The following is a 26,326-nucleotide window of genomic DNA, read 5'->3' as shown; positions in this document are numbered from 1 at the left end:
GAGGCATCTTTTGTTGAATTACAGTTATAATTATTTAATAAAAAATATTCAAGTTTTCTCCTCTAAACATCATTAAGCATGTAATGTATACTGTACATGTATTTATAGCAAGCTGTAACATATCTGAAGTCCTCCTGTTTATTTTTAACAAATGTAAAACATCATAAATCATGCTGTTTCTATTAAGTACTGTTTCAAATGTTCTCCCATTTCGATACTGTAAATGTATAGGATCCTATGCTGATTAACGTTTCTTGAGAGGAGAGATACGGCTTCGTGGCTTCAAAAGTCTTGGCCTATCGACTATCCAGTCGAACATTCAGAGCAGTGGTTTGGCCTCTCCGCGGCACTAGATGGCGGTAATGTGCAATCGCGCCGAGTCGCCCGTTGTCATTAACACTAAAAGAAGAAGACGGAGAAGAAAGTAGAAATAAAGGAGGAAGAGAAAAAACTCACCTCGATTTTTCCCCCCACTGCCGGTGGATTTGAGTTGGACTGAACCGCTTGTAACATAACAACAGAACTTTGGACATCGAGGTGGGTTCTTCATCGGTTATTGATCCGCTGTCAACCGCCGTTAAAGCCGACAGCGGCCGGCTTGAGACAGCAAAAAAAAAACACCGCGTCTGTTTCACTTCCCTGTTTTATTAAAAAAACAAAACAAAAATGACAACTCGCGACGCACGCACGTATTCAACGAATAATGCTTAGTTTTGGTGGAGAGGAATTCCGACCGTGTGAGTTCATTGCGGACAGAAAATGAAGTCCGCGTTACGTTTTCGGGCGGGGGAACGTCGTCTGTCTCGAAGGGGCTTAGCATAGCCGAGCTAACCGGCGAGCAACGCGGCCCTGTTCTCTCGCGTCAATCGAAATCGGTTACTACTTTGGCACATAGCCAAATGTGCAGCTATAAGTATAACCAGCAGTGAAACAGTCAACCCGCTAGTTAATAGTAGTTATTATGAATCATCTTATTGTACTGGGCATTTGTTGGAGAACGGGCCCTTAAACTGGACCTGAGTGTGGTAATTGTGGGAATTAAAAGATTATATGTTTTCCTCCATCAAAACAAAACACTTCAACCATCCTATTTTGTAATTTTGTATTGCGTGTATATGGGTGTTTTTTTTGTTGTTGTTGTTGTTTTTAAGAAAGGGAGTGTTATTGTAAATTAGGGCTGGGCGGTATGGTCTTAAAATATGCAGTTGTGCATTCACGTTTAGATACGGTGACAGTGAAATACTGGCAATTCTTGACTTTACAAAGCCCATCTCGTTTTCTTTATGTCTAATGATTGTGCTATTATTATGAGATACCGTGTACTCAGGTAGGTGGCAAAATTAATTAACGGTAAATTAATCAACTATTTAGATAATCGATTGATTTAGACGTGTGTTTTTTTTTTGGGCTTGAAAAAATTCCAAATCTCAGATTTCAGCCAAAAAATTCCAAATCTCAGATTTCAGCCTCTTAGAAGTGAGTGTTCTCTAATCACTGCAATTCTTTGTAAAAACAGGTTTTATTAAAATAAGACATTTGCAAACGTGCTTTTACTTAAGAGCAATGATCAACATTGTTCCACATTTTCTGACATATTACAGACCAGACCAGTAACTAAATAATGATCAACTTTGGGGGGAAATTATAGACGGTTTAATCTATTACCAAAATAACAAATGTGTGCAGTTAGTCTGCCACTGTCCTGTTCTGCTGAGATGACTAATATAAATTTTTTTGGAGGTAACTACTTCATGTGCAGTTAAAACAACCCATTTGTATTATTTCACCGATATTGTTCAATGTTTTTTTTTCCAATAAAACAAGATTGGAACACTGAAGGTATATCTTGCTTGTAATGAAAAAAATCAGTATCGGCAGGTCAGGCTTTTTAAAAGATCGGGGATCGGCCAGAAAATTGTGATCGGTGCACCCCTCATGCAAAATAAACAATAATAATTGGTTGATAAACTGTAATAGAAAAAAATGATTTTGCAATAACTCTTAATGCAAAATACATTTAAATGTAATGAATTCATGGACTAATCAACAGAATATCCAATCTATTCTAATAATAATTTTACTAGCAGTGTCTGTCACAAGTGGCAACCATCTTTGTGGAATTTCCTAAAAACGTGTATTGAACACTTCAAACATCTCGAAAATCGTTGATAACAAATACATTCACAAAAACAATTGTTTAGTTAACCTGCTATATTGCCCACAGTCCTCACGGCAAACGTGCCATTTGTGCTATTAAATTGGGGCAAATCATGCCACTTGAACCATCACAGAATTTTTTTTTTGTATTCAAAATAATTTCTAAGACAAATTTAAAATGTGATCATTTTCATCTGATCGGTAAAAATTATGTGATCAGCAAACGTCAGTGGAGGACAAACAGTGTTGTGAATTGTATTTTTGGAATCATTATTTTGAATGCTACTTTGCTTTCTCCTGGCCGTCTAGGAATCTGCTTACGGACAAACAATGGCTGTGAACGTCTACTCCACCTCGGTGACCAGCGAAAACTTGAGTCGCCACGACATGCTCGAGTGGATCAACGACTCTCTGCAGATGACCCTCACCAAGATCGAGATGTTGTGTTCGGGTGAGACTCGTTTTAAGCATTTGGAACGTTTGTCATACTGATAGCGGGTATGTACCACACATCTCATTCATACTCGTCCAGCATTTTCCAACTGGATTACAGTGGAGCCTCAATCGTATTGTGATACTACTGATATTCTGATCTTTCGTTTGAGATGAGATGTATCGACGTTGGTTTGCTTCATTGAATAGTCATTTTCAACTTTCAATTAATATCTGATCCTCTGGTATGGATACATTGACTCCTTATTGCTGCTAAACAAAAAAAAGTTTAACTCGTGTTTAACTTATGTTTTAGAGGTCATATGAGAGATTACATTTCATGAAAATTTTTGTAAAAGTCACGTGATCCAGTAGATCAATTTAAAGGTTAGAAAATAAATAAATAAGTTACTAAAATATGCACCAATCTCCTAAATGATTTGGAATCCTTGTTGAATTCGCTTCCCTACCCACTTCTTTTTCAGTCAGTAATTTGAGTATACCCACTGCACCCCTGATGCACACCTCTCCGCCATGGCCTACCCTCCTCTGCCTCTAATTGACTGGTGCCCCCTGCCTACGCTGATTAGATTGGCTAACTTTTGGCATGAGGACTGATGAGCCAATCGGAGGCAGAGTAGGGCGGGTCATGTCGAGGAAAACAATCCTTCAAACGCTCCCCCGAGCCACAATGGTGACCCAGAAATTTAGCTCAGGTGAACTGATGTGTCCTGTACACGGGCTACTTGATTGCGACGTGGGTTCGATTCCCAGGGTGGACGCTGCTGGTTACACACTAATGCTCTAGTTATGGTTTATAGTAGCTATAGGCTGGTACTTGAGTTTTAAGTACCGGTAAATTAAAACACAAGAATGGGGACAAATCGTTTAAGATTCAGCACAAAACAATACTGAGGTCTAAACAGACTGCTTTTCACTATTTTTGTTCATTTTTCACTAAATGTTGTACTTTTTTTTTTTTTTTTTTAATTTATATATATAACATATTTGTTTTCCTTATGATAAATACATTTCACATTATTTCAGACTGCTTGTATTACCAAACTGTTAACAAGTCATGATCATTTTATTATTGTGAACAAGTACAAATGACAGATTTTTAATTGTTACATGTTACCGTTTCTAAAGGAGGAAATTTTTCTGGACTACTTAAAAAAAAAAAAACTAGTGAAAATTGAGAGTATACCCACTTCTCCAGGGACCACAACACCACTGGTAAGGAATGACCCACCACTGTGTTTGTGTAGGTGCCGCCTACTGTCAGTTCATGGACATGTTGTTCCCGGGGTCTTTGATTCTGAAGAGAGTGAAATTTGGTGCCAAGCTGGAACACGAGTACATTCACAACTTCAAGCTCCTCCAGATTGCCTTCAAAAAGATGAGCATCGACAAAGTGAGTGACCCTTTCTTTGTTTCGTACGCCGTGGCAGCCAGTGTCATCACCACCGAGTCATCTGTTGGATACAATTTGGGTCAATGCGTCTATTTGAGGTGTGGTCAATATTTGAGGCGAGCCATGCTGTAAAAATACTCTTCTTGCAGATCATCCCAGTGGACAAGCTGGTGAAGGGCAAGTTCCAAGACAACTTTGAGTTTGTGCAGTGGTTCAAGAAATTCTTTGACGCCAACTACTGCGAGAGCGAGTACGACCCGGTGGAGGCCAGAAAGGGCCAAGACGCGGCACCTTCGGCCAGCGTCAACGTGTCTGCTCTTAACAAGCCCCCGAAGAAGGCCATCGGTCGGGGTGGGCGCGCCGCGCCGCTCGTCAAACACATCGGGAGGTTTTGACCCTCTCCCCCGCCGTCCTTCTCATTTCTCCTTGTTCTCTTCAGCTCCTCAGAGGCCGCCGGTGGCCAAAGTCGCCCCGAAGGTGGCGACTGTTACCGCCAGGAAGTCCGCAAGTTCCAGCGCCAGTCAGGAGGAGATTCAATCAGAGGTATAAGAAAAAAAAAATCAAAATCTTCTGTGTTGCCAATATGTGACTGATTGTGTGTGTTGGTGTGCAGCTGCAGGAATTAAGGTGCACCATTCAAGACATAGAGAGGGAGAGAGACTTTTACTTCGGTAAGCTGCGGAACATTGAGCTTATTTGCCAGGAGAATGAAGGGCAGGGCGATCCCGCACTGCAGAGGATTGTGGAAATCCTCTACGCCGTAGATGTAAGTTTTTTCATACAGTGCCTTGTGAGTTTAGACACCTTGAACTTTTTGACCTTTTATCACATTTCTGGCAGCCTTCAAACATAAAGATATGATTTTTATTTATTTTTTGGTGACGCGGCAACACCAAGTGGGACAATTGTGAAGTGAAATAAAATTTACTTTAAGTTACTTTTTTTAAATTTTTTTTAGAACCAGCTTTTGCTGTAATTTTTACCATTTAGACCTTTTTTTGGCGAGCAGCAAGTTGTGTAAAAAGTACTAAAATATGGCGCAGTTGGACATGCATGTAAAAGTTTAGAGAGGGTCAAATTAGGACGGTTATTCATTCTTGACTCTTTGGCTTTCTCCAGGAGGGTTTTGAGATCCCGGATGCCCAAGAACCGGAGGAGTTTTAGCACCAGTAGACCACAAGCTGTATTATTTTTTCCCCTCTCCCCCCCAAACGTCGACGCGTGACTGATCCTCGACGTCCTCGCTCGAGTCCTGTGCGAGCGGACCTCCGCCGCTGCCGCCTGACTCCAACTCTTCTGTTAACAAAATCTTCTTCCTCCACGCCAGGAAGTATCTGTTTCAATCGCAATTGAGTGTAAGAAAATTCTGTACGCGTGTGTTCTTGTATGTGCTGTACTTTTTGTTTTTTACACAATATACTCTAAATGATGTACTCGAAAGACTTCAGTTTACCAACCAGATTTTCATTCAATGACGCAGCCACCGTGTGCCTCTCTCTCTGTCCTTCTCTCTCTCTCGCTCTCTCTCTCTCTTTCTCTCTCTCTCTCTCTCTCTCTCTGTCTCTCTCATACTCTAACTCCCATTTTGACATTCCCATCTGGTCCAAATATTCCAAAAGAAGTTCACCAATTCACACTACTGTATGTTGGCGATTATATGATTGAATTTTTACTCACAGGCAAATTCATGTTTTCTCTTGCATGCGCTGATCCCTGTTGATGTGGGACCAAATGTCAGTTTGCGCTTGACTCACTCAAAAGAGTTACAAACTTACAGAGCGATGTCATTTGTCACAAGGAGTCCAACCAGGTTCAATTTTGTTGTTCTTGTACTGCGTGTGTGTGTGCGTGTGTAAAGGTATTTGTTTCATATGAGATCATCCTACGGGCGCCCGGTCGAGGACTGTCTTTGGCGTTTGGGTGCTGAAAAGGCGTAGAAGTTTGAACGCGTCGATCAGACGGTCCTGCCAAACCCTCGAGACATGCAGCAGTCTCATGTTTTGACGGCCTTTAACTGAGTGAATGTTGCACACAATCAGACGGTGCCTGCGTGTTTTATTGCCTTCTCGTTAATAAATAGACTGTTTGCGTATCAGTTTTTCCCATCATTTCATGATGTTGTTTTTTAAGTGGGGATTCTGCAACGTTAATGCGCATAACAATCTTAACTTGATACATTGCGTGAATGATACCTGGTGGTGGTAAAGTAACCCCTTTCCTATTCACGGTTCACAATTTCCGTCCCCCTTTTCTGTGGAATCAGTCCTTTATGGTTCCTTCTGTAATATCCAAAGATACCACAAGATGGCGCCAAAGCCGTGGCAAATGCAGGACATGGTAATTGGTGTCAAATCTAGTATGTATCTACACCCAAAGCACCCCTGGAAGGACACGGTTGACCGCCTTTTGAAGGTTGACAAAAGCACACGACCGGTTGGATGAACTCTCATGCACCTTCAAGAGCATGGACCTTCCGAAATCTGTTTCCCGACAGACCCTCCTCTCCAGAACACCTGAATTGACCTTACCAGGGATGCTAAGGAGTTATACCCCTGAAGCTGGAACACACCCTCCTGTCCTCCTTTCCAAGATACATTTTAATATGTTTATTTTATATTTTTACTCATTGAAAAATTGATTTGGGGTAAAAAATGTGCACAAGTGCCATGCAGACCAATTAGGATACAATGTTGTTGTTTTTTTTGGGGGGGGGGGTGGGGGTAAAGAGAAACAAATAGGAGGAGCAGGGCAGGACAAATTATCCATTTTTTTCTTATGTTTGGGATATAGCTTCCCTCCTTTAAAAAAAAAAACAATTACTTTTGAATTGGTGGGCTAAATTCAATGATGCATTCATCTTTTTGAACGTGTAGGAATATTTTTGCTCTGTAAATGTAATTATTGTTAAACTGCATGTGCACAAGTAATATGCTTACCAAAAACAGCACAGGACCGGGCAAATTTGGGATATTTTTGCTCTTCTATGGGGTAAAGGTCCCTTAAAATGTGGGTTTGTTTTCAATTTATATGAGTAAGATTTAAAATAAAAAATGAGAACCTAAATAAATGTTATATGCTTTTAATAAGCCGTTAATTCGAAGACTGAAAAACTCATAGGTTGGATGGAAATAAATTTTCCATTAATTTTATCTGGAGAGAACTAACATGAACACGTTTAATAGCTAGCTATTTTTACGACCCGAGATAGTCACATTGGATTTTGGCAAAAATCCACACATTACCAGTAAATGCTAGTAGAAGAGCGCCATAAAAAATGTCTTATCACGGTATCATGCGGAAACATGAAAAGAAACTTGAGATTTGTAAAGTCTGAGCCTTCAGATGCGCCATTGAACGCTCCACGCGTGTTGCTTGGCTTCTGACCGCTGAGAATTGTGTAAAGTCGGTGCTTCACCAAACGCACCACACCCCTGATTGGCTGCTGACCGGGGGTAAACGGAGGTCAATGCCACTCATTGTGCTTGTCAAAAGGAGGGGGGGAAAGTAGACTTTGCCACTGCCAAGGCTCACCCAAGGACTCGGTCACCACTCCTCCTCCCCTTGGCCCACAAGGAACCATAGGCCCATTTGGAATTTTTGTGCGTCTTTTAAAAACAAAGAGAACCAACTTGGTGACAAAAAGACGGAACTTCGTCGTCGTCGGCGGCGCGTAAACACGTCCCCGCTATTTTAGCTGGTTAGCTTAGCGCGACCTCGTCCTCCACGTAAAATTCTCCAGACGTCTTCGTCTATTTTCTTCAAGCATCACAATATTGAAAGGAACCCCAAATCAGCCCGAAAAAGACCCTTTTTTTGGTTAACCTAATACTCTGAAAGAACACACCAGTGGGAGTCTTGAGTGCAGCTAAACTAGCGCCTGCTCGCTGTAATTCATTGTGCTTGTTAGCATCTGACGCACCAATCGACTATGATTCCCGACAAGGCGCCCGAGGACGACGTCTTTCACGGGGCCGAGGAGATGCGGAAGGGGGCTCACGTCCCCACCTTTGAGAAGTTTAAGGAAATGTACATGCAGTCAATCGAGGACCCCGACAGTAAGTGTGACGCTTTCGCCAACCAATCGATCGATTGTGTGAAATGGATTACTCATGTCTTGAAGCACCACTGCAACGAAGCTCTAATTAGATTGAAAGGAGCATTGCACAATACAGATGTTTTAGAAAACGTCTAGATTGACATGATAGAGATTATGATATACTGAAATCTACATTTTAACGACCAAGAAACCATTAGTGAAGCAGCAGAAAAAAGCCTTTCCAAAAATCTAAAATCGATAAATTGCCTAGCCATTGCTTTTGTGACTTGTGTTTGTTGTTAACCCTTCATGCAATGCTAGCATCTGATTGTTCAAGGGGATTTATTATGGTTACATGTGACCGTATAGTTACATATTACCACCCCCTCGGCATGTGTAAGAATTGTCTTGTCCGCCCACAGAGTTCTGGGGGGACATGGCTAAGGACTTCTTCTGGAAGACCAAACACACAGGTCGCTTCTTGGACTACAACTTTGACGTGACCAAAGGAGAGATCTTCATCAAGTGCATGGAGGGAGCATCCACCAACGTCTGCTACAATGTCCTCGACCGCAACGTTCATGACCGGAAGCTGGGAGACAAAGTGGCCTTCTACTGGTCAGTATGATACTCACAGCCTGGCGAGTAAAATCTGTTCTACACACGAACAGTCATTAAGTATTAAAAAGTTGCATATTTAAGTGTAATAGTAGGGAACCTGATAATTAGACTTCCCACACATCTTAATAAATGCTCTCTGACTTCTTTTGTCAAAATCCACAACGTATAAAGAAATGCATCCCACCGTACGTAAGCACTAAGTTGTCACACACTACTTGAAGTCACTGTTTGTGGGGACGGTGGGCAGCGAGATTGTTATGTCTCGTGATTGCTGAGTATGTTTTTTTAAAAAAAAATATTACAATGACGATGGAGCTAAGCTCTTGTTACAAAGCAAGGAGTACTCGGTGATGTCGAACATGACGCCAAATAAGCCTAAACACAGATTTTCCTTTTCCCAAAAATTATACCCAATACAATATCAAGAAATTGCAATAAATATAGTTGTATGCTCAGCTCTTGTGTGGACCACCCCCCCCCCCCCCGCCCCCCCAGAGCTTCAAGTCTACTTATGTCTTTCTGTAGTTTGTAAATGAAGACACTCATCTCAGTTATTATTTACAGAGTACTTTAAGAAACTATACAGCTGATGGATGGATTTTTGTGTGTGCCATTTGTTTGCCAAGCAGCAGAACCTGAGAACATTTTGAAAATGACAAATTATGGTTCTTGTTTTCATATAAACAGTGGAAAAGCTTAGCCTTTGGAAAAAAAAAACATGTACTGTACATTTACATACTGTTGCAAGAAAAGGCATGTGAACCCTTTGGAGTGATCGTATTTCTGTAAAAAAAAAAGAAAAAAAAAAGTCATAGTATAGTCTGATCTTGTAAGTTATAATTAACGCGGACATATTCCTTAAAGCATAACTCAACACTTAATCAACTTTTTTTTGCTGATAAACTGTATAAACAGGTGTCTATAAATGCTGTCTACATGTCCTGGTCATTATTTTTTTACATTTTAGTACATGTTTGTTTAAAGATTTGGGGGCAAAAACCGTGTTTGGTGCCATCACCTGAAAAATTCTTAAATAATTACTGATAACCATTCGATGTATGTTTTCCATGAAAAAACAAGGCAACAAACAAAACAAACATATTTTAAAAATATTGAAATTTTAATATTTTATTTATATTTTATATGTGTCCCCTGTAAAGTTGGAGGGAAAATGAGCCTCAGACAAATTTTCACTTATCGACAAGACATTTTGTGGACATGTTTTTCATTTTATGACATGATACTGTAGTAGATAAGCAAATCTTCCCTACTCTTCCGGTCTGCTATCTTCTTTTCAGAAAGTTATACAGCCACAATATGGAATTCCAGAGGCCAAGGTCCTTCAATTGGGAGACAAGTCTAGGTGGAGTAATTGTGTTAAGGCACTGCTAAAACCAATGAACAACATTCTGACATATGTATTCTTACACACAAGATGTTTCAGCACAGTAGTTGTCGCCACGGACTGGTTTCACAACATTCAAGACATATTTTGACACATTCTGGATGTGTCTTTGTAATTGGTGGGTGTTCAGTGCTTGTTTCTATTCAACAAGCTAGTCTAATGTTGAAATTGTTGTTGTCGTTGTTGTTATTATTATACCCTATTCCCCTTTTCAAAGAAACTCTCCAAAGATTTTGTTTTTTTTTTTGTCTAATTTTTGCTGTCTTATGGGCTTACTTTTTTCCCCCCATAATCGAGAGGAGCATTTTGACAGAGGCACAGGCGGATGCACCTGATTGTCCTAATAACGTTTCTTTCACTTGCTGATCAATAAAATATTTTGTGTCCGGGAAGGGAGCCTCTTGGAGATTCAAGTGACCTTCTCAAGAGTTTCGGTAGCATTCTGTCCGACAAGCAGAGTTTAAAATCTGTGTGGCAGATGTGCTAACCACTCATCCAACTTTCTGCCTCTTGACTAAACCTACTACTACTACAAAAAAGTACACATTAGATCAAAGTTCATCCACCCGTGGGCAGTATTTTATTTTGAAATGGCTCGGTCAGAACCAACAAAAGAAATGTGAAAAGTTGCCACATCTTTTTGACGAACTAATAATTTTGGTTTGTTTTCTTTTGTGTGCGTTTTTGCAGGGAAGGCAACGAGCCCGGTGATGAGCTGACGGTGACATACAGAGAGCTACTAAACAGTGTCTGTCGCTTTGCTAACGTCCTCAAGTCACAGGGTACTTTTGTAGCTTCCACTTTTAACGAGCCCATCTGCAGCAAGTGAGTATAATGGTCATTTAAGTGTACATTTGTGTGCGGCAGGTGTGAAGAAAGGGGACCGCGTAGCCATTTACATGCCCATGGTGGTGGAGCTGGTGGTGGCCATGTTAGCCTGCGCTCGCATCGGCGCCGTTCACTCCATCGTGGTACGTCGGGAGCGGGAAGCGCAGGTGTGAGCGTGCGGATGGGAAATGAAGTTGAAACGCCCTCTGTCAGTTTGCAGGTTTCTCTGCGGAGTCGCTGTGTGACAGGATTGTGGACTCGCAGTGTTCATTGCTCATCACCGCAGGTGAGTTCACATGCCTTATTGTCAAGGCCAGATTAATACATGGCATAAAATAGAACAGAGTAAGCAAAGAAGCAAGAATAGGTATCACTTGAGAATATATTACAACAGCCGCTAATGAATGGATATAAATAAATAAATACCATTCAGGTCTCCAGACTGCTCTTGAAATAAAATAAGTAATGCCCTTTATTTTGCTTTGATTCATTTGCCAATAATGTGTGCCCTGCGATTGGCTGACAACCAGTTCAGGGTGTACCCCGCCTTCTGCCCGAAGCCAGTTGGGATAGGATCCAACACCCCCATGACCCTTGTGAAGAATAAGCCGTCACAAAAATGGATGGACGGATAATTTGCCAATGTGTACTAGTTACCACCAAGAACATAAGTAGCCCATGTTTTTTTTCTTTAAATAGCTCACCAGTGTTGGGACACTGTGCTTTAGAGTTAATTCAAACAGAAAAATAATCTTCACGTTTGTTTATTATTGAGACGTAACATGATACAGATTTCTTCTGTGCTAATTATTACATTTCTATATAAAGAAAAAATATTGTGTTAAATGGTGGAAAATGCAGCTTTTATTTACCCAAATATATATAAGATAGCTTATTAATTCATTCATTTTAGAGGTGTAGTTTTTATACCGTGATGCCGCGATATTTTTGCTCATGGCTACTGTAACTATCTGAATATAATATCACTCCATGCCTAGTCCTGACTAGGAAAGGCTAATAGGAGCTGTCGTTTGTTGCGCAAAAGTAATATAATCATTTTTAAAGTGTAAAGATGCAATTTTAATGACCACTTAGAATTTTGTTTAAATGTTGTATTTCCTAATTATTACAATACATACCGTATCTTCAGTCTGCGCACATAGCAATGTATTGAAACAAGACTACGTTTTTTCTAAATGCATTAGAAATGAGCCTTCCAGTTTCTCGTGGTCCCTTTTCAAAATTAATTGCCCACCCCTTATTTAGGGTCTACTGTGCTATTGGTAAAAAAATAATAAATAAATGTTAGACTGTGGAGCCATACTATGACTGTACTGTAGAGTTGTAAGCATAGGAAAGCCTGTTTATAACACTTTTAAAATTTAACTTGGAGGCTTTTTTTTGCTTTAGACGTACCCTCCCTTGTACCCTTAAAAAAAAAGACTATATAATTTAATTATTATTTTGTGTCATTTTTTTTCTCCCCTCTCATGTTTTTTCGTAATTCACATCCTCCTTCAGATGGCTTCTACCGAGGGGATAAGCTGATCAACCTGAAACTTTTAGCAGATGAAGCTCTGCAGAAATGCACAGACAAGTACTTCACACACATGCACATTTATGATGTCCGTTATTGTTTTGTCGTCTTCTTTTTTTTTTTTTTTTTTACCTTATGTGTATTTTTTTTCTGTGTACGTTCAGAGGATTCTCACTTGAGAGGTGCATTGTATTGAAACATTTATCCAAAGAAGCACAGGAGTCTTCCTTTAGCTCTCCTCCCGCCAAACGACCTTGTCCTGACCTCCAGGTGAGCTTCTTTTTCACACGTCTATTACTTTGATAAACAGCCAACTAGGGGTGCCAAGATTAGTCGACTAGTCACGACGACGTCGACGATCAAAACCGTCGACAATTAATAGCCTACGAGTCGTTTATTTATGTATTTATTTATTTGGTGCTCTGTTTTTGTCGAAAACTGCCTCGTCTTGCACTTCTCCCGGGGCTGTATGTGCGGTAGTGGTTATCCGGATAATCCGCAATGGAAAGAAAAGCATTATGGGTAGACAAGTGAAGTGTCATGGCTAACCCGTGTTAGCAACAGAACCTGAAACTTCAATACAAGTGAAAAAAGTACGATATTCATTTTAGTTGTGTTCAGCACAGTGTATTTTCCTAATTTTACTCATCTGATTTCACTACCTTCTCGGCCTACATTAAAAAAAAAAGAAGGCTTAGTCCCCAAGAAGAGTGATATATTATAAATAGTTGATAGTATTCGTGCTACTCTGTATATTTTTTGTTTCAATTTTAAAATACACTAAAGATTTACAACAACAAATTTTAAAGCCACAGTATCACCATCAATTTAGAAACATGTCAGAGATTATGGTACAAGGCAACTGCAAAATATAATCAAAGTTCAATGTACTATAATCTTAATTGTCTTTATTAATAAATTGTACATACTTTTAAAGAATCCAAAATGTAAACTAATGACAGGGATGTGATTTTTCCGCTAATTCGCGGAATTCCGCTTTTTTTATCTCCCCGCCCCAATTTTTTTTTTATTTTTTATTTTTTTATTTATTTATTTATTTTTAGTAGTTCATTGTGTATGCACATGACTCCGACAGATAACATCTTCTGCTATAACAAAGACATTTGTGGTATGCTCTAATATGAGTTACTTTTCATTTGGTCATGATACAATTATTTGTTCATGAAATTTGAACTCTTCAACATTATTTATGCGTTAACTTAGTAATCACATTAGTTAGATATGATGATATTCTCAGTGATAGTTTTTAAAAGCAAAGACAGTCCAATGTTTTTGAATGTGACTGATTTTGAGTTGACTAAAACTGCCATTTTACATGGGATAGTTCAATATACATTGAAAATTTATGCTGTTGTTTTGTCTATTTCTTTGTCATGTGAGTGCATTGAAAGTACTTAAAAACACGGAAAACCCATGAGCTCCGGACCTAGCTGGGTGCCGGCGGCCCCCAGACCCCCGGCTAAATTTTCAGATAATTTCACTTTGGTCAAATCACATCCCTGTAATGATGGTTTTAAAAAGAGCAACCGCTTATTGGTGCAAAATGCGGCTATTTACATATCGTGGCTGTCCTGTGAAAAACACTTATGTCCATTTTTGACATTTTTACGTTTAAAAAAAAAAAAAATTAGTCAACTAGCAAAATAATCCTTTGTGGCAGCACTACCGACAACCCTATTGGTTTTGGGAATTCAACCGGTCGGGAGTATGTTTCACCTAAGAAACATACTCCCGACCGGTTGAATTCCCAAAACCCCATATTGAAGGATGAACCCAATTTTATATTTCAGGTGTAACCAGTATTTTTCTCCTGCACAAGTAAAAAGCTAATGTTGCTAACAGGAGGGGGAGTCACTATCTGTAATTTAATAAGGTTTTGCCAGCTAAGTTAACAATGCTAGTTACGTTCTCCTGGTTCCAGTGTTTATTCAGTTGCTATGTATTGATTCTGTTGTCATAAATGTATAAAAATAAGTTCTGACTGTTAATACGAAAAGGTGCTAGTCACTGTAATTTTTTATTTTTCCCGCACTCTTTTTATCTCTAGTTTTGTGCCACTTGAGATTTGGATTTTGACTTTTACGACCTGACAGGCTTTGGACTTCTTTAGACATCTCCCACGTGGTGATATTGTTGTTTTCACTTTGATTTTGAAAAAAAACCCCCATCCCCCTCATGGTCATCCCGCGCTTGCTGTTTTCTCCTCCCTCCAGCAGGCGACAGAAACGGGCAGAGTAAGAAAAACTCGTCCTGTTCCACAGGTATTTGTCATCCTTCCAGCCAAAACCCTGCCACACATTGTTTTTGCTTCCCCTCCACCAGAGTTGACTCACACAAAAAAAAAACACTGCTGAGGGTAAAAACAATCAAGCTTGTGATTTTCATGCATACCTTTTGTATGTCACACTTTGCATTTACATAGAGATAAAATTACAATGAAAATATATATTTTTTGTTGCATATATATGTCCTTTTTGGGGGCCTCAACATGCATGAAAACTCACCAGTTGTTGCAAGTATCCTGGTGAAATGTCTGTATTTTAGGGGTCCCCAACATGACTTCTCAAGTCATTCAGTAGCACTACTTGAAAAGTTAGACACAGACACGAAATTTCATCATTAAACTTGCAGCATTAGTACTCAGCATAGACTCATACAACACATACAAGAAGAAGAAAAAAACAAGTAGCACTGACTTGTCATAATTGGATGCAAAAAAATACATAAAAAAATGATTTGTTGTTTTTACCCTGCCGAAGCAGTATGCTTTATTGTGTGGTCGATACGTGAAAACATCTGAGAACATGAAATTGTCTCTGCTCCTTATGTTTGTAAGACATGAAAAAAAAAACTTTTTTTTTTTTTTATTGAGACCTAAAATATGCAACAGTTTACATAAGAAAATTTATTTATTGCTTGTTCATTGGAGTCAATTGGCCACCCTTGATTCAAAGAAAAGGTTGTCTGTGTTCTCAGATGTTTGTTGACTTTTGGAATAAACTAACACTTTTTTTCTCTTTATGTTGTCAGTTAACGCACTCACTCTCTTCACACAGCCCAAATAGTTTTCATCAGCATGAAGAAAATGGTTAGAAACTTACTTTAGCTTTTATTTCCATCCTATTAAATGAAGTTCAAGCTGGTGTGATGATAACAATCACGTTGCACATTTCTATTTATTGGCTGTCTCACTTATCTTATTATTTATGGTTATAATTTCAAATATTAATCGTTCGGTTGTGTTTTTCATGCTGTGAATGGCAATCAACTACCCTCGATAATGCCAAAGTGAATAATAACATTACAGGGTTTTTCCTGGCTCGGAATGAGGCAGAGGTCGTATCATCCTGACTATGATGGGCGACTACCGATATCAGGTATTGGTGCCAATACCAGTCTTATTTTAAGGTATTGGTACTCGCGGCAGTAACCTGTACCGTTATCGGCCACCCTCCTACAGCCATTTTACAAGCAGGGACTAGAAATGAGAAATTATACGAATACAAACAAATTTTGCCTTTTTTTTTTTTTACTACAGTCATTACAAATTCATCGACTAGTACATATCATATTAAATTGTAAATATAGTTCAGCGTTGTAAAACATTTTATGTTTATTGCATATAGTGTGTTTTTATGACTTTGGTGATGGTTGGAGCACGCCACCTCTTCCTCACAACCAGGAAATAGGCGTCTGCAACAGTTTCTCCCTGATCTGTTTCTTCTTCGGTACATTAAAGAAAAAGTTACTTCAGGTCTTTCCGGTGCTCTGCGTTTGATATAGCGCCTCCATAATGGTGCAACACTGCAACTGCAGTTAAAATGCGTTGCTGCCGAACTCAAATCAACACAGCTGAAGCGCTGTGTTGCGCAATATCAGTGGCTTAGGCAGGAGGTGGTGAGCAAATTAGGTGGGAGTAGCCGCCTCTGAATTTTGTACACAGGAAAAACCCTGGACAAAAATATTCATTACTGATATAAAAAGATTGGTCAACGCACTGAAGCCTGAACAAATCAAGAACTCTAACTTGCCTGAGAATGACCTGTTAGCTCCTTTTAGCTGTAACATTATTTGTCTCTCTGACTTACTGTGTCCTCATTTACTTTTTTATTTTTTACTTAACTGTTGATTGAGATTAAACGATGAGATTCATCACAATGTCTCTATTATTGATATATTATTTTCACATGTATGCTAGACATAGATGTTGATTATTCCCCCCCAACAACATCCTTGTTTTTCTTTAGCTCATACTGATGAGCTGTTTCCTGCGGGTTTTGAGGCTTATTTGTCTGACTAACGTTCTCTCTTTACTTTTTGTTTTGAGGTTTGGATGGTAGACCCTATAACCAAGTAGGTTTCGTTGTTCAATATTTGTAACATTGGAATCCTCATAACCCTTGCAAGGTGCCGTGGAACCCGAAAGTGGACAAGTGTTGGCATGCTCTAATGGCTGACGCGTCAGACGAGTGTGAACCCGAGTGGTGTGCGTCTGAAGATCCTCTTTTTATCCTCTACACCAGCGGTTCCACTGGCAAGCCCAAGGTATAGTGAGCCATGTGAAATTGCTTGGAAACACTAAGGGTGGGAATGGAGTAACTCGCGTGAACGATAAGCGGCTAAACGATAATTGAAATGTTGGAAGTAAATAAGGTACGATACATTAGGAGATCTATGAAAGGTCTTTAAAAAAAAAAAAAGCGCATTTTTGTATGTTTTAGATGATGACAACTAGGGATAGATATTTGGCATTTTTACGAATCTAAAGTCTGATAAAGATGGTGTCTCACTGAGTGGTGAATGCTTGCGAGCGTAGTGAATATTAGGGTTTTCATCAGGATTTGTAAGATGCTCACAGACAGTTTTTACTTGTCACAAAGAAATTGCGAACCTTTTCAGACAATTTTTCACTATGTGCGAAGATATTTTGAAACTTTTACAAACCCCGACGAAAACCCCAAATTGGCTACATATGCATGCATTTGTCGCTCAGTGAGATACAGCGAACTTTTCATTTATGGATGTGTTTAAATTTCCACTTTATAAAAATGATGCTGACACTGGGAACTCCCTACACTTTATTTTTAAAAACAAAACTAAGAAATTATATTGAAAACTTTATTTACAGTAGAAAATGTTAGAGAATTATTTACTTGCTTAGTTTTTAATTTAGCTCATCACATGCTGATGACCCTGGAAGCTCCCTGCAATTTATTTGTATTTTTAAATAAAGCTATCAATTCTTTCTATGTTTTAAATTAAAAGAAAATGTTTATTTTATTTTTTTATTTTGATGCTTATATTTTCTCTTTTACTGCAAATGAATATGTTTGAAATATCAGTTATCATCTCCTTGACTACTAATAATCGGTATCAGTATCGGCGTTGGAAAAAAACATATCAGTCGATCACTAATCACAACCGTGGCTCAATCCACACCCCTAGTAAATAAACAAAACAAACTTCTGGAAATGTATTTGTCCTCTCTTGTGCAGGGCGTCCTTCACACTGTCAGCGGCTACATGCTCTACACCGCCGCCACCTTCAAGCTGGTGTTTGACCACAGGCCCGACGACGTTTTCTGGTGCACGGCTGACATTGGCTGGATCACCGGACACTCGTACATCACGTATGGGCCGCTGGCTAACGGCGCCACCAGCGTTTTGGTGAGCACAGCATGAGGGCTGCGGTCATGCTGCACTCGGGGGCACAGCTACTTTTCCACGATCTGAACACGAGTCGTTGACTCTGTTTTTGAATGCGTTTGTGTTTCAGTTTGAGGGTCTTCCCACATACCCGGACGTCAGCCGCATGTGGGAGATTGTAGACAAATACCACGTGAGCAAGTTCTACACGGCGCCCACCGCCATCAGGCTGCTGATGAAATACGGCAGCGAGCCGGTGCACAAGTGAGCAACTTTAATGCCCCTTCTGTCAAAATCGACATCATCTTGTCGCTACGTCAGTTTCACATTTGTGTGTGCGCACACTGTGCGCAGGTACAAGCGAGACTCTCTGAAGGTCTTGGGCACGGTCGGAGAGCCCATCAACCCTGAGGCCTGGCATTGGTACTTCAAGGTGGTGGGAGACAGCCGATGTGCCATTGTCGACACGTTCTGGCAGACAGAGACGGTGAGTTTGTTCTGGATTTACAGTGTATATGACTGGACTGTCAATGACTCTTACTTGCCGTTGGGAGAACTGAAGCCACCAGCGGTCATCTTACATTACCACTCACTAAGGCCGCCTAACTTAGATGCATTGATTTCTCTGTGCCGTTTTCACGTCATTTTCTGCCTCTGATATGGTGCTGAATTATTTTATAGAATTGTTACATTGAAAGTGTCTTGACCGCTCGCTGTCATATTTTTGTCTGTGTGTGTTTCTGTCCCCTTTCATTTTTTTATTTTAAAGAGTGAAATAAATGTTTGAATTTAATTAAATTGTAAAAATTGAAAATGGATCACAGCCACCATAAAAAGGGTGAACAACAAGACAGAGGATATGGGATCCTCCTCATTGCTAGTGTAGCGATCACTTCATATCAGGCGAGTCAATTACTGAATCAATTAGTTGAGTAGATGTAGCTTGTTTGTGTAGTTATTAAATGAAGGCCAAAGACGTGAACGGGCACTTTGTACATCAGCAGATGTTAACTTTTTGAAGCATGCTAGCTTCAGAAAAGTTACCGCATGCAAAATGTGGGGGAAATAATCCTTTTTGTTTGTTTGTGCTGCTACGGTTTACTGTGATAGATATTACACAGTTGACTATAATAACTAACTAACACCATAATGACTTTTTACAGCATAAATGACGGCGGTGTCAGCCCATTTTAGCAGATGCTAAGTTGTTAACGTACCTACCTAAATAACACCGCTAAGACTTGTATGAAACTGCTAACTTCGTTGGCATTTTGGCCACACATAAAGGGGAAATAGTTCAGAGAAATAGTCATGTGACCTCCGGATCTGTATTGACAGTGCAGTCATATAAATAAATCTGTGCTTGGCGCCCTCTGCTGGACATATCCATAACAGTGCTTTGTGTCTTCCAGGGCGGACACGTGATGACGCCTCTGCCGGCAGCCACACCCATGAAGCCAGGATCTGCTGTAAGTCAGAAATTACATGTGGAAAGCCACGTTCACACTGCCGGAAAATATGCGGCACTATAGCATGTAAATAAATAAAATTGGCCGACTGTAATATCTTCTCAATTTAGTGTTCTGCATACCTGCTTCTGATTGGGACCCATTTGGGTGAGTTTGCCAAAGTGCTGGTGTTGAACACTAAGAAACTTGTCTTTTTTCCAGACGTTTCCATTCTTTGGAGTCGTGCCAGCCATCTTGAACGAGTCGGGTGAGGAGTTGGAGGGTTCGAGTGAAGGTTACCTGGTAGGACGCACCGCCATTCACATTACTGCTAAGCTCGGCAGCGGAAGGAAACGCTTTCATGTCTGGCTCGTCAATTCAAACAGGTGTTCAAGCAGCCGTGGCCTGGCGTGATGAGGACGGTGTTCGGGAACCATGCCAGGTTTGAAAGCACCTACTTCAAGAAGTTCCCGGGATACTACGTGACGGGAGATGGTGAGAAGATGCAGCGGCAAGGCGGCTATGCAGTGCATTGCTGTTATCGTGGTGTGAATGTTTTGTTTTGTTTTCTCCCATTTGCAGGCTGCCGTAGAGACAAGGACGGATACTACTGGATCACTGGGAGGATAGATGACATGCTCAACGTCTCAGGTGAGATTACCGTGTGTGCGCCTTAGGCTGGGTACACACATAAAGACAATGAGGTGGTTTTTCAAATCAACTTCCATTTGGTCCCGATCTTGCCCTTTCTGACGACAGCTGCCAAACGCCCGTCTATCTTATGACTTAGAAGATTGTCCAATAAGGGTTATCCTTACGAGTGTGGTGTGTTAAGAGTGGATTTGTCCCAATAATTGGGTCCACAACGAGTCGGGACCACCAGGTTAGAATTGTAGGTTGTTTTTTTTTTTTTGCAACAGTAAAGTTGTATTTTTACCCCAAAAAGTCAGTTTTAGTGTTATGGGAATTAAATTGTATTTTTTTTTCTCACAAGGTTGAAGAACTCTTAGAGGTTAAAGAATATTTTTTTTAAACTTAATTTAACTAGAATAAATGTCCTTATCCAATAGAAACGTTATATTTTTATTCAAATAGTAATCTTATGCTTGTATTTTTTTTTTCTTTCTTTCTTTCTTTTTTCCCCCCACCCAAGACAAAACAAAATTACAAGGTTAGATGTCTTTGAGGGAAAACATATTACATAATATTTACTGCTTGCTGCCAGGTGTTAGCATTGCAAATGAGAATTTTATCTCAATTGCCTTTCCTGGTGAATTATTATTATTATTATTTTTTTAAGCAAATGACATTTCAAAGCAAAATTTCAGCAAAGGGGAAAACATCAAACATCCTATTTTTATTTGGGTGGCAGAGATGATTTTATTTGTAGGCCACTTTGCTCCGTCCTTGCCTGGCAGTAGTTTGATGCGTCTTTGCAGGTCACTTGCTGAGCACAGCGGAGGTGGAGTCGGCTTTGGTGGGGCATGAGGCCGTTGCCGAGGCCGCCGTGGTGGGTCGGCCTCATCCCGTCAAAGGAGAAAGTCTCTACTGCTTTGTGACGCTACGTGACGGTGTCACTTTGAATCGCATGCTGGAGGCCCAGCTCAAAAAACAAGGTGGCTTCAGTAAAATGTTTGTCTCAAATAGTGTTCTCAAATTTGTTCAAATCTGTGTTAGCGTGCACAAAACTGTATTTTGCAGAATTATCTTAGTTGCAAGTTAATTGTGTAAAATCTGAATATTTTAAGGTAAATAATAGTTCATTTTTGGGGGGCAAAATTGGCAGAATTGTGAGACATTTTTTTGGGTATTGTGTTTATTGGTCAACAGTGCGTGAAAAGATCGGGGCCATCGCTACACCCGACTTCATTCAGGATGCTCCAGCGCTCCCGAAGACCAGATCAGGTACAAACCGGGTTGCAAAATGGAAAATGTTTTCTTAGGTATTGATGGGAATAAAAATGAAAAAAATTATGAGCATCCCCAAAAACCTGTTAGAAATCATAAAGTTTCATTTGGAAGACCTAGCGTTAATATTTTGTCATTAAAAGTTTGAAAAATATTACTTTCGGTTTAGAATAATAATTTTTCTTAGAAACAATGTTTACATTTTGTATATTAATAATTCAAATACTCATTTCAATAAAATTAAATCATTTTCAAAAGGAAATTAAGTTTGCTATTTCTTGACAGTTATTGATCATATGTATAAAAATGACCTCTAACCTTCTACCAAGCGTCAGTACCTGAAAGTTTCCCAATAGAGCAGACTTTTTTTGTTGCCGCTTTTGAAACGGTGACTTTTGGAAAAACGCAATATAACTTGAATTTGGTTAACTGGGCCATGCCAGATTTGTGTCTCGTCGTGCTTATCCCAAAAGCGTATTCTCTTCCTAGGCAAGATTATGCGGCGTGTGCTGCGCAAGATCGCCGGCGGCGAGCGGGACATGGGCGATATCTCCACGCTGGCCGACTCGTCGGTGGTGGAGCAGCTTTTCCAGAACAGATGCTGCGCGGCCGTGTGACAACATCCTAGCGGGCCGGATCCGTTGACTGACTCATGACAACTGCCAACAAATGACAATAATAGAAGAACGGGGTGTGCTTTTGCGAGGCTTTATTCATGTTTATTTTCGATACTTTCTGACTCACACATAATTAGTACTTATTCAAATGAATCGCTGTCCTCAAATAAGATCACTTTAATTTGTGTTGTAAATGTTTTTCCTTAAGTTGCTTTGTTATGTCTGCGCTTTGTATTTTTTGTTGTTGTTGTCTTTGATTTGTTTTTAAATGAAGACAAACGTTTTTGATTAAAACATGAAGAAGATGTTTATGCTCTGGTCAACTTTGTCTTCAAACTGCGAGTTGACATACCCTCAGATAGGAAACTGCGTTTTTCGGTTCCAGGACAGCTAATTGGAGATGGTTTGATCAATGCAGAGTAGTTTCACCCGGAGTTGCCACCACACTAAAAGCACTGCGGCTTGTTGGATGTGGTGGGGGGGGGGTGTCTGGTGGGCCTGCCGTGCTGCGTTGGGCTGGGGGTGCGAGTCGTGTTGGGGCGGGGGGCACTCTGGGCTCCTCTGTTTGCTGTGGGGCCTGGGGGGTTGTGCTTGCCCTGTCCTGGCCGGGGTCTTTAGTGGAGGTTTTTCATGCATGCCAGATCCACCACACCAGCATCTACCCAAATTCAAACACAATCTGATTCTTCCTCTGGTCGCTGAATCGGTGGAGGCTGATGTCTGTGGATCTCACTCTGCTTCATCTATCCTTCCTTCCTTTAGTCTTTCCTTTGGTCTCTTGAGATCGCTCTAATTTGTTGGAATTTATATGCTTTTGGGGTTGGTGAAAGATTCTGGTTTGTAACCCTGTGTTGTGTAGTAGGTGCTGGATTTCTCCTGACAACTTCAAGACTTGAGATTCTGAAGTATTCAGTTTAGGTGAAGGGGTATGGAATTTTTAATGTTTCAGGTAAATTAATGAGCACAAACTCACAAAAAAAAAAGAATGCAATGATGATGACATGCTGAACCGGTAAGAATAAGATAAGAATTTGAACATGTCTTTAGAAAAAAAGTGCAACACCGCAGCAGCTTCCCAAAGAGGGAGGCGGCGTGGGAGAGCATCGCTGCTCGGGACAATGCGTAAATTTAAATTTAGTCCTTTGCAATCACAATATTGTGGAACTCGTCCTTGATTATTGACAGGTTTAAGTCCGGGGATTACCACAAAGATGGGTAATAGTCGTTTCAGGGCGAGGCACACTTTTCCGACTGCCCTGCATAAAGTCGCTTTGCCGGCATCTCCAAGATTATATAAAAAAAACTGCCATTTGCGCCCCAAAAAAAACAAAAACGGAGCGCAACACACAAAAATATGCTGTGATGTGAGCGCATGACTACGGCTGGTAATGTTGCAAATGTAAGGATGGATTAAGTTGTGTATTTAGATGATGGACTGTGATGTGAAACGTACCGCTCAAAAAGATAACTGTCCGGAAATGCCACCATATCTTTGCGCGGTCTGTTTATCTCACGACTAATCTTAAATCCCCCGCGCAATAATGCGGCACCTTCATCAATAGGGTCGTTTTCAAAAGGACATCATGTTCGTGATGAAAGTGGACGTTACGCTAGAGACTATAAGTGTATTTACGCAAAAACTCACCGTAGCGGACTTTATGAATGAGGAAATGAAATGTCGTGTATGACTGAAAGGAGGCGGGGACAGAGAAAAACTCAAGGTTCATTGTGATAAACCTACTACCGACCAGGTTTGATTCATGGACTCTGTCACTACGGTAACTGAAAGAGATCTTAAATTGCCTCTTTTTATGAAACAGGCTGGAGTTACCTCTTTTCCTCTGGTTTCAGTTTCCTCCCTTTTTGAAACAGAAAACGCAGTTTCCCACATTTCAGGGTTTATTGACTCGGGATCCTCACTAAACCTGCTTTGTGAAATAGACCCCAGGTGTTTGCAAAGTGCCTCTCCGTCTTCTGTTAATTACTCCATGTCATTCCTGTCGTGAGAATGACACTTGACTTAAGTGTAGCTTATGTAACTTGACTTTTCAACATACTGTATGTTTATGCTGCAGGCTGAACCAACTCTGAGGTGAAATCAACATTCATAAGCATGGCAAATGTTTGCCCCTCAGTGGGATACGGGCTCACCAAACTTGTCGTCATCGCATTTTCATCAGTTCATGGAACAAAGTTCGGTTAGGATTGCACCAGCTTGAATTGGTGTGGAAAAGCAAACTATTGAAGCTCCAATTAGGAGGCACAAATTGTATCATTATTTTGGAATGTGAACGAGTTATGGGTACTGTTGGATGGAGGATTCTTACTATTTGCGTGTTCATGCCGTTGATTAATAAAACATACATTGAGATCTGTGAAAAAATATATTTCTTTAAGGATTTATTACACAAATTTGTGGACAGACAAGATTGGAGTCTTCAGCCTCCATCTCCTTTCTCATCTGTGTCGTTTCTCACCCCGCCCGTCGGTAATATCCTTCGTCCTGGAGAAGTCCCTCCCAGAATCACATGATATCTCAATACAGTTGACCAACTGCCCCCCTCTTTTTCCCCAAGATGGAAAACAGGTAATCAGATAAGAGTAGCCTTAGAGATACAGGCAGACTGAGTGGCGCCGTAGTATAAACAAAGGGTCTAATTAACACATTCGCTTTCCCCCACCATATACTCTGTAGGAGAGAACAAAGAGAACCAACCCCCTCACATCATTTGAATTCTCACGCAAAACTATACTGAGTAAATCAAAGCAATTTTGTCAAATTCTAAATAGATATAACAAAATCAAAACAGTTATAATTAAATTGAAACACAATATTTACTTCAGTACTTCTTGTGCATAAGTGACATGAACGGGTTTCGCCTCATTAGCGCATGTGTGTCCTTCACAGTAAAGCTTTTTGCTGTTTAAGGCACATATTTCACGCTGTAAAAAAAAAAATCTCACGGCACACCATTTAGCAAAATCGGACCTCAGAAGTGAATAAACAGGTTAATTGTGTAGCTTTAGTCATCTAGCGGATGAGCATTTGATTGCCCTGCCTGTTAATATACAGTCGTGATCAAAAGTTGACATACACTTGTAAAGAACATAATGCCGTGGCTCTTCCGAGCTTCCAGTTATTTCTATAACTCAGATTTTTCTCTGATAGAGTACTTGGAATGGGTACTTTTTGTCACCAAAAAAAATCATGATATATTTTTTTCTTTTTATGACTTTATTCGGGGTTAACAGAAAAAGTGAGCAAATCTGCTGGGTCCAAAATATACATACAGCAATGCTAACTCTTTGACTGCCAGACGTTTTCAGAAAAGGGATGCCGTGGGTGCCAGCCGATTTAAGCATTTTTGATTGATCTTTCAAGGTCCACAGAAAATTATGTGTTTGGACTATGGAAACACACATACTACCAAATGAAAGATTGGACTCTCATCTTTCATCAGAAAAAAAAGAAAAAAAAAGTTTGTTTCTACCTTATTCCGTTTTTCAGTAATCAACAATAGAAAATGGTTAGTTTCACCTCTGTTTTGAAACAAACGTCTTTTAACGTCTTTGGCACTCCTCCCTAGGATTTTACTAAACGTTATTTAACGTTTTTGGCAGTCAAAGAGGTTTACTATTTGGTTACATGTCTCTTGGCCACGCTCACTTCAATGAGGCGCTTTTGTGGTAGCCTTCCACAAGATTCTGGTAAGCTTCTGGTTGAACCTTTGACCGCTCCTCTTGACAGAATTGGTGCAGTTCAGCTACATTTGTTGACTTGCTGACAGGGACTTTCTTTAGCATTGTCCACATGTTCTTAACAATTGCAATATTGTCAATGCCTACTAAATAATTGATATCTCAGCTCCTGAAGCAGATGGAAACATAATTCCAAAAACATTTCAGAGCAACAAACAACTGTGTCACATCTGCAGGTGCGTTTTTTTGGACGCAGTTGTCATGTTGCCTGAATGTCAGCCTATGTTAGTGATATGTTAGTCCATGAAAAGGCATATTTTTTTTCATTTAATAAATGTATGTGAAATCAACATCTTTTTTTATTGTGTTTTTTTTTCTTAGTCTTCAATTTCGCTTTTCGGTTTCCTTTTCTATTTATTGTGTACAGGCCAGTAACTGACATTTTCCTTATTGCCGCCAAGTGCAACAGTAAGCTCTATTGTATACTTGAGCAACTCATTGACAATTGTAACAGCTCCAATGCATTGAATTCATAACATATGCTTTGAAATTATTTTA

The 26,326-nt window shown here is 40.0% G+C and overlaps 2 protein-coding genes across 4 annotated transcripts; both read left to right on the top strand.

Annotated features, from left to right (window-relative positions):
• Positions 1–350: 350 nt before the first annotated feature.
• LOC144053345 (microtubule-associated protein RP/EB family member 1-like) lies at positions 351–6,095 on the top strand. Its single transcript, XM_077567720.1, has 7 exons — positions 351–537; positions 2,467–2,608; positions 3,858–4,003; positions 4,153–4,354; positions 4,443–4,546; positions 4,617–4,769; positions 5,123–6,095. The coding sequence occupies exons 2-7, from the start codon at positions 2,488–2,490 to the stop codon at positions 5,165–5,167; spliced, it is 771 nt and encodes a 256-aa protein (XP_077423846.1). The 5' UTR covers positions 351–537; positions 2,467–2,487; the 3' UTR covers positions 5,168–6,095.
• Positions 6,096–7,481: 1,386 nt separating this feature from the next.
• acss2 (acyl-CoA synthetase short chain family member 2) lies at positions 7,482–22,374 on the top strand. 3 transcript variants are annotated; one of them, XM_077567705.1, is made up of 19 exons: positions 7,482–8,058; positions 8,462–8,657; positions 10,756–10,847; positions 10,933–11,036; positions 11,107–11,179; positions 12,415–12,490; positions 12,595–12,700; positions 14,668–14,712; positions 16,859–16,996; positions 17,947–18,117; positions 18,227–18,360; positions 18,451–18,583; positions 19,509–19,565; positions 19,767–19,847; positions 19,931–20,039; positions 20,127–20,195; positions 20,984–21,160; positions 21,375–21,449; positions 21,942–22,374. In XM_077567705.1, exons 1-19 carry the CDS (start codon positions 7,932–7,934, stop codon positions 22,067–22,069), a joined length of 2,091 nt encoding a protein of 696 aa, XP_077423831.1. In that variant the 5' UTR covers positions 7,482–7,931; the 3' UTR covers positions 22,070–22,374. The 3 variants fall into 3 exon arrangements, with proteins under 3 accessions (XP_077423831.1, XP_077423821.1, XP_077423837.1); XM_077567695.1 differs by having other exon boundaries at positions 7,483–8,058; positions 14,665–14,712; XM_077567711.1 differs by lacking the exon at positions 14,668–14,712 and having other exon boundaries at positions 7,483–8,058.
• The last annotated feature ends 3,952 nt before the right edge of the window (positions 22,375–26,326 follow it).

The sequence above is a fragment of the Vanacampus margaritifer genome, chromosome 1, assembly GCF_051991255.1.
Source record: "Vanacampus margaritifer isolate UIUO_Vmar chromosome 1, RoL_Vmar_1.0, whole genome shotgun sequence".
Lineage (NCBI taxonomy): Eukaryota > Metazoa > Chordata > Actinopteri > Syngnathiformes > Syngnathidae > Vanacampus > Vanacampus margaritifer.
Note: the sequence above shows the minus strand (reverse complement) of the source record. Positions and strands in the feature narration are given on the sequence as shown.

What these genes read in the sequence shown, in the direction of transcription:
- LOC144053345 (XM_077567720.1), top strand. Translation starts at nt 2,488, where the DNA reads ATGGCTGTGAACGTCTACTCCACCTCGGTGACCAGCGAAAACTTGAGT. An exon ending in AAAAGATGAGCATCGACAAA is followed by an intron (nt 4,004 to 4,152) that starts GTGAGTGACCCT and finishes CTCTTCTTGCAG; the next exon opens with ATCATCCCAGTGGACAAGCT. An exon ending in AGGAGGAGATTCAATCAGAG is followed by an intron (nt 4,547 to 4,616) that starts GTATAAGAAAAA and finishes GTTGGTGTGCAG; the next exon opens with CTGCAGGAATTAAGGTGCAC.
- acss2 (XM_077567695.1), top strand. Translation starts at nt 7,932, where the DNA reads ATGATTCCCGACAAGGCGCCCGAGGACGACGTCTTTCACGGGGCCGAG. An exon ending in CGTTCTGGCAGACAGAGACG is followed by an intron (nt 18,584 to 19,508) that starts GTGAGTTTGTTC and finishes TGTGTCTTCCAG; the next exon opens with GGCGGACACGTGATGACGCC. An exon ending in ATACTACGTGACGGGAGATG is followed by an intron (nt 20,040 to 20,126) that starts GTGAGAAGATGC and finishes TCCCATTTGCAG; the next exon opens with GCTGCCGTAGAGACAAGGAC.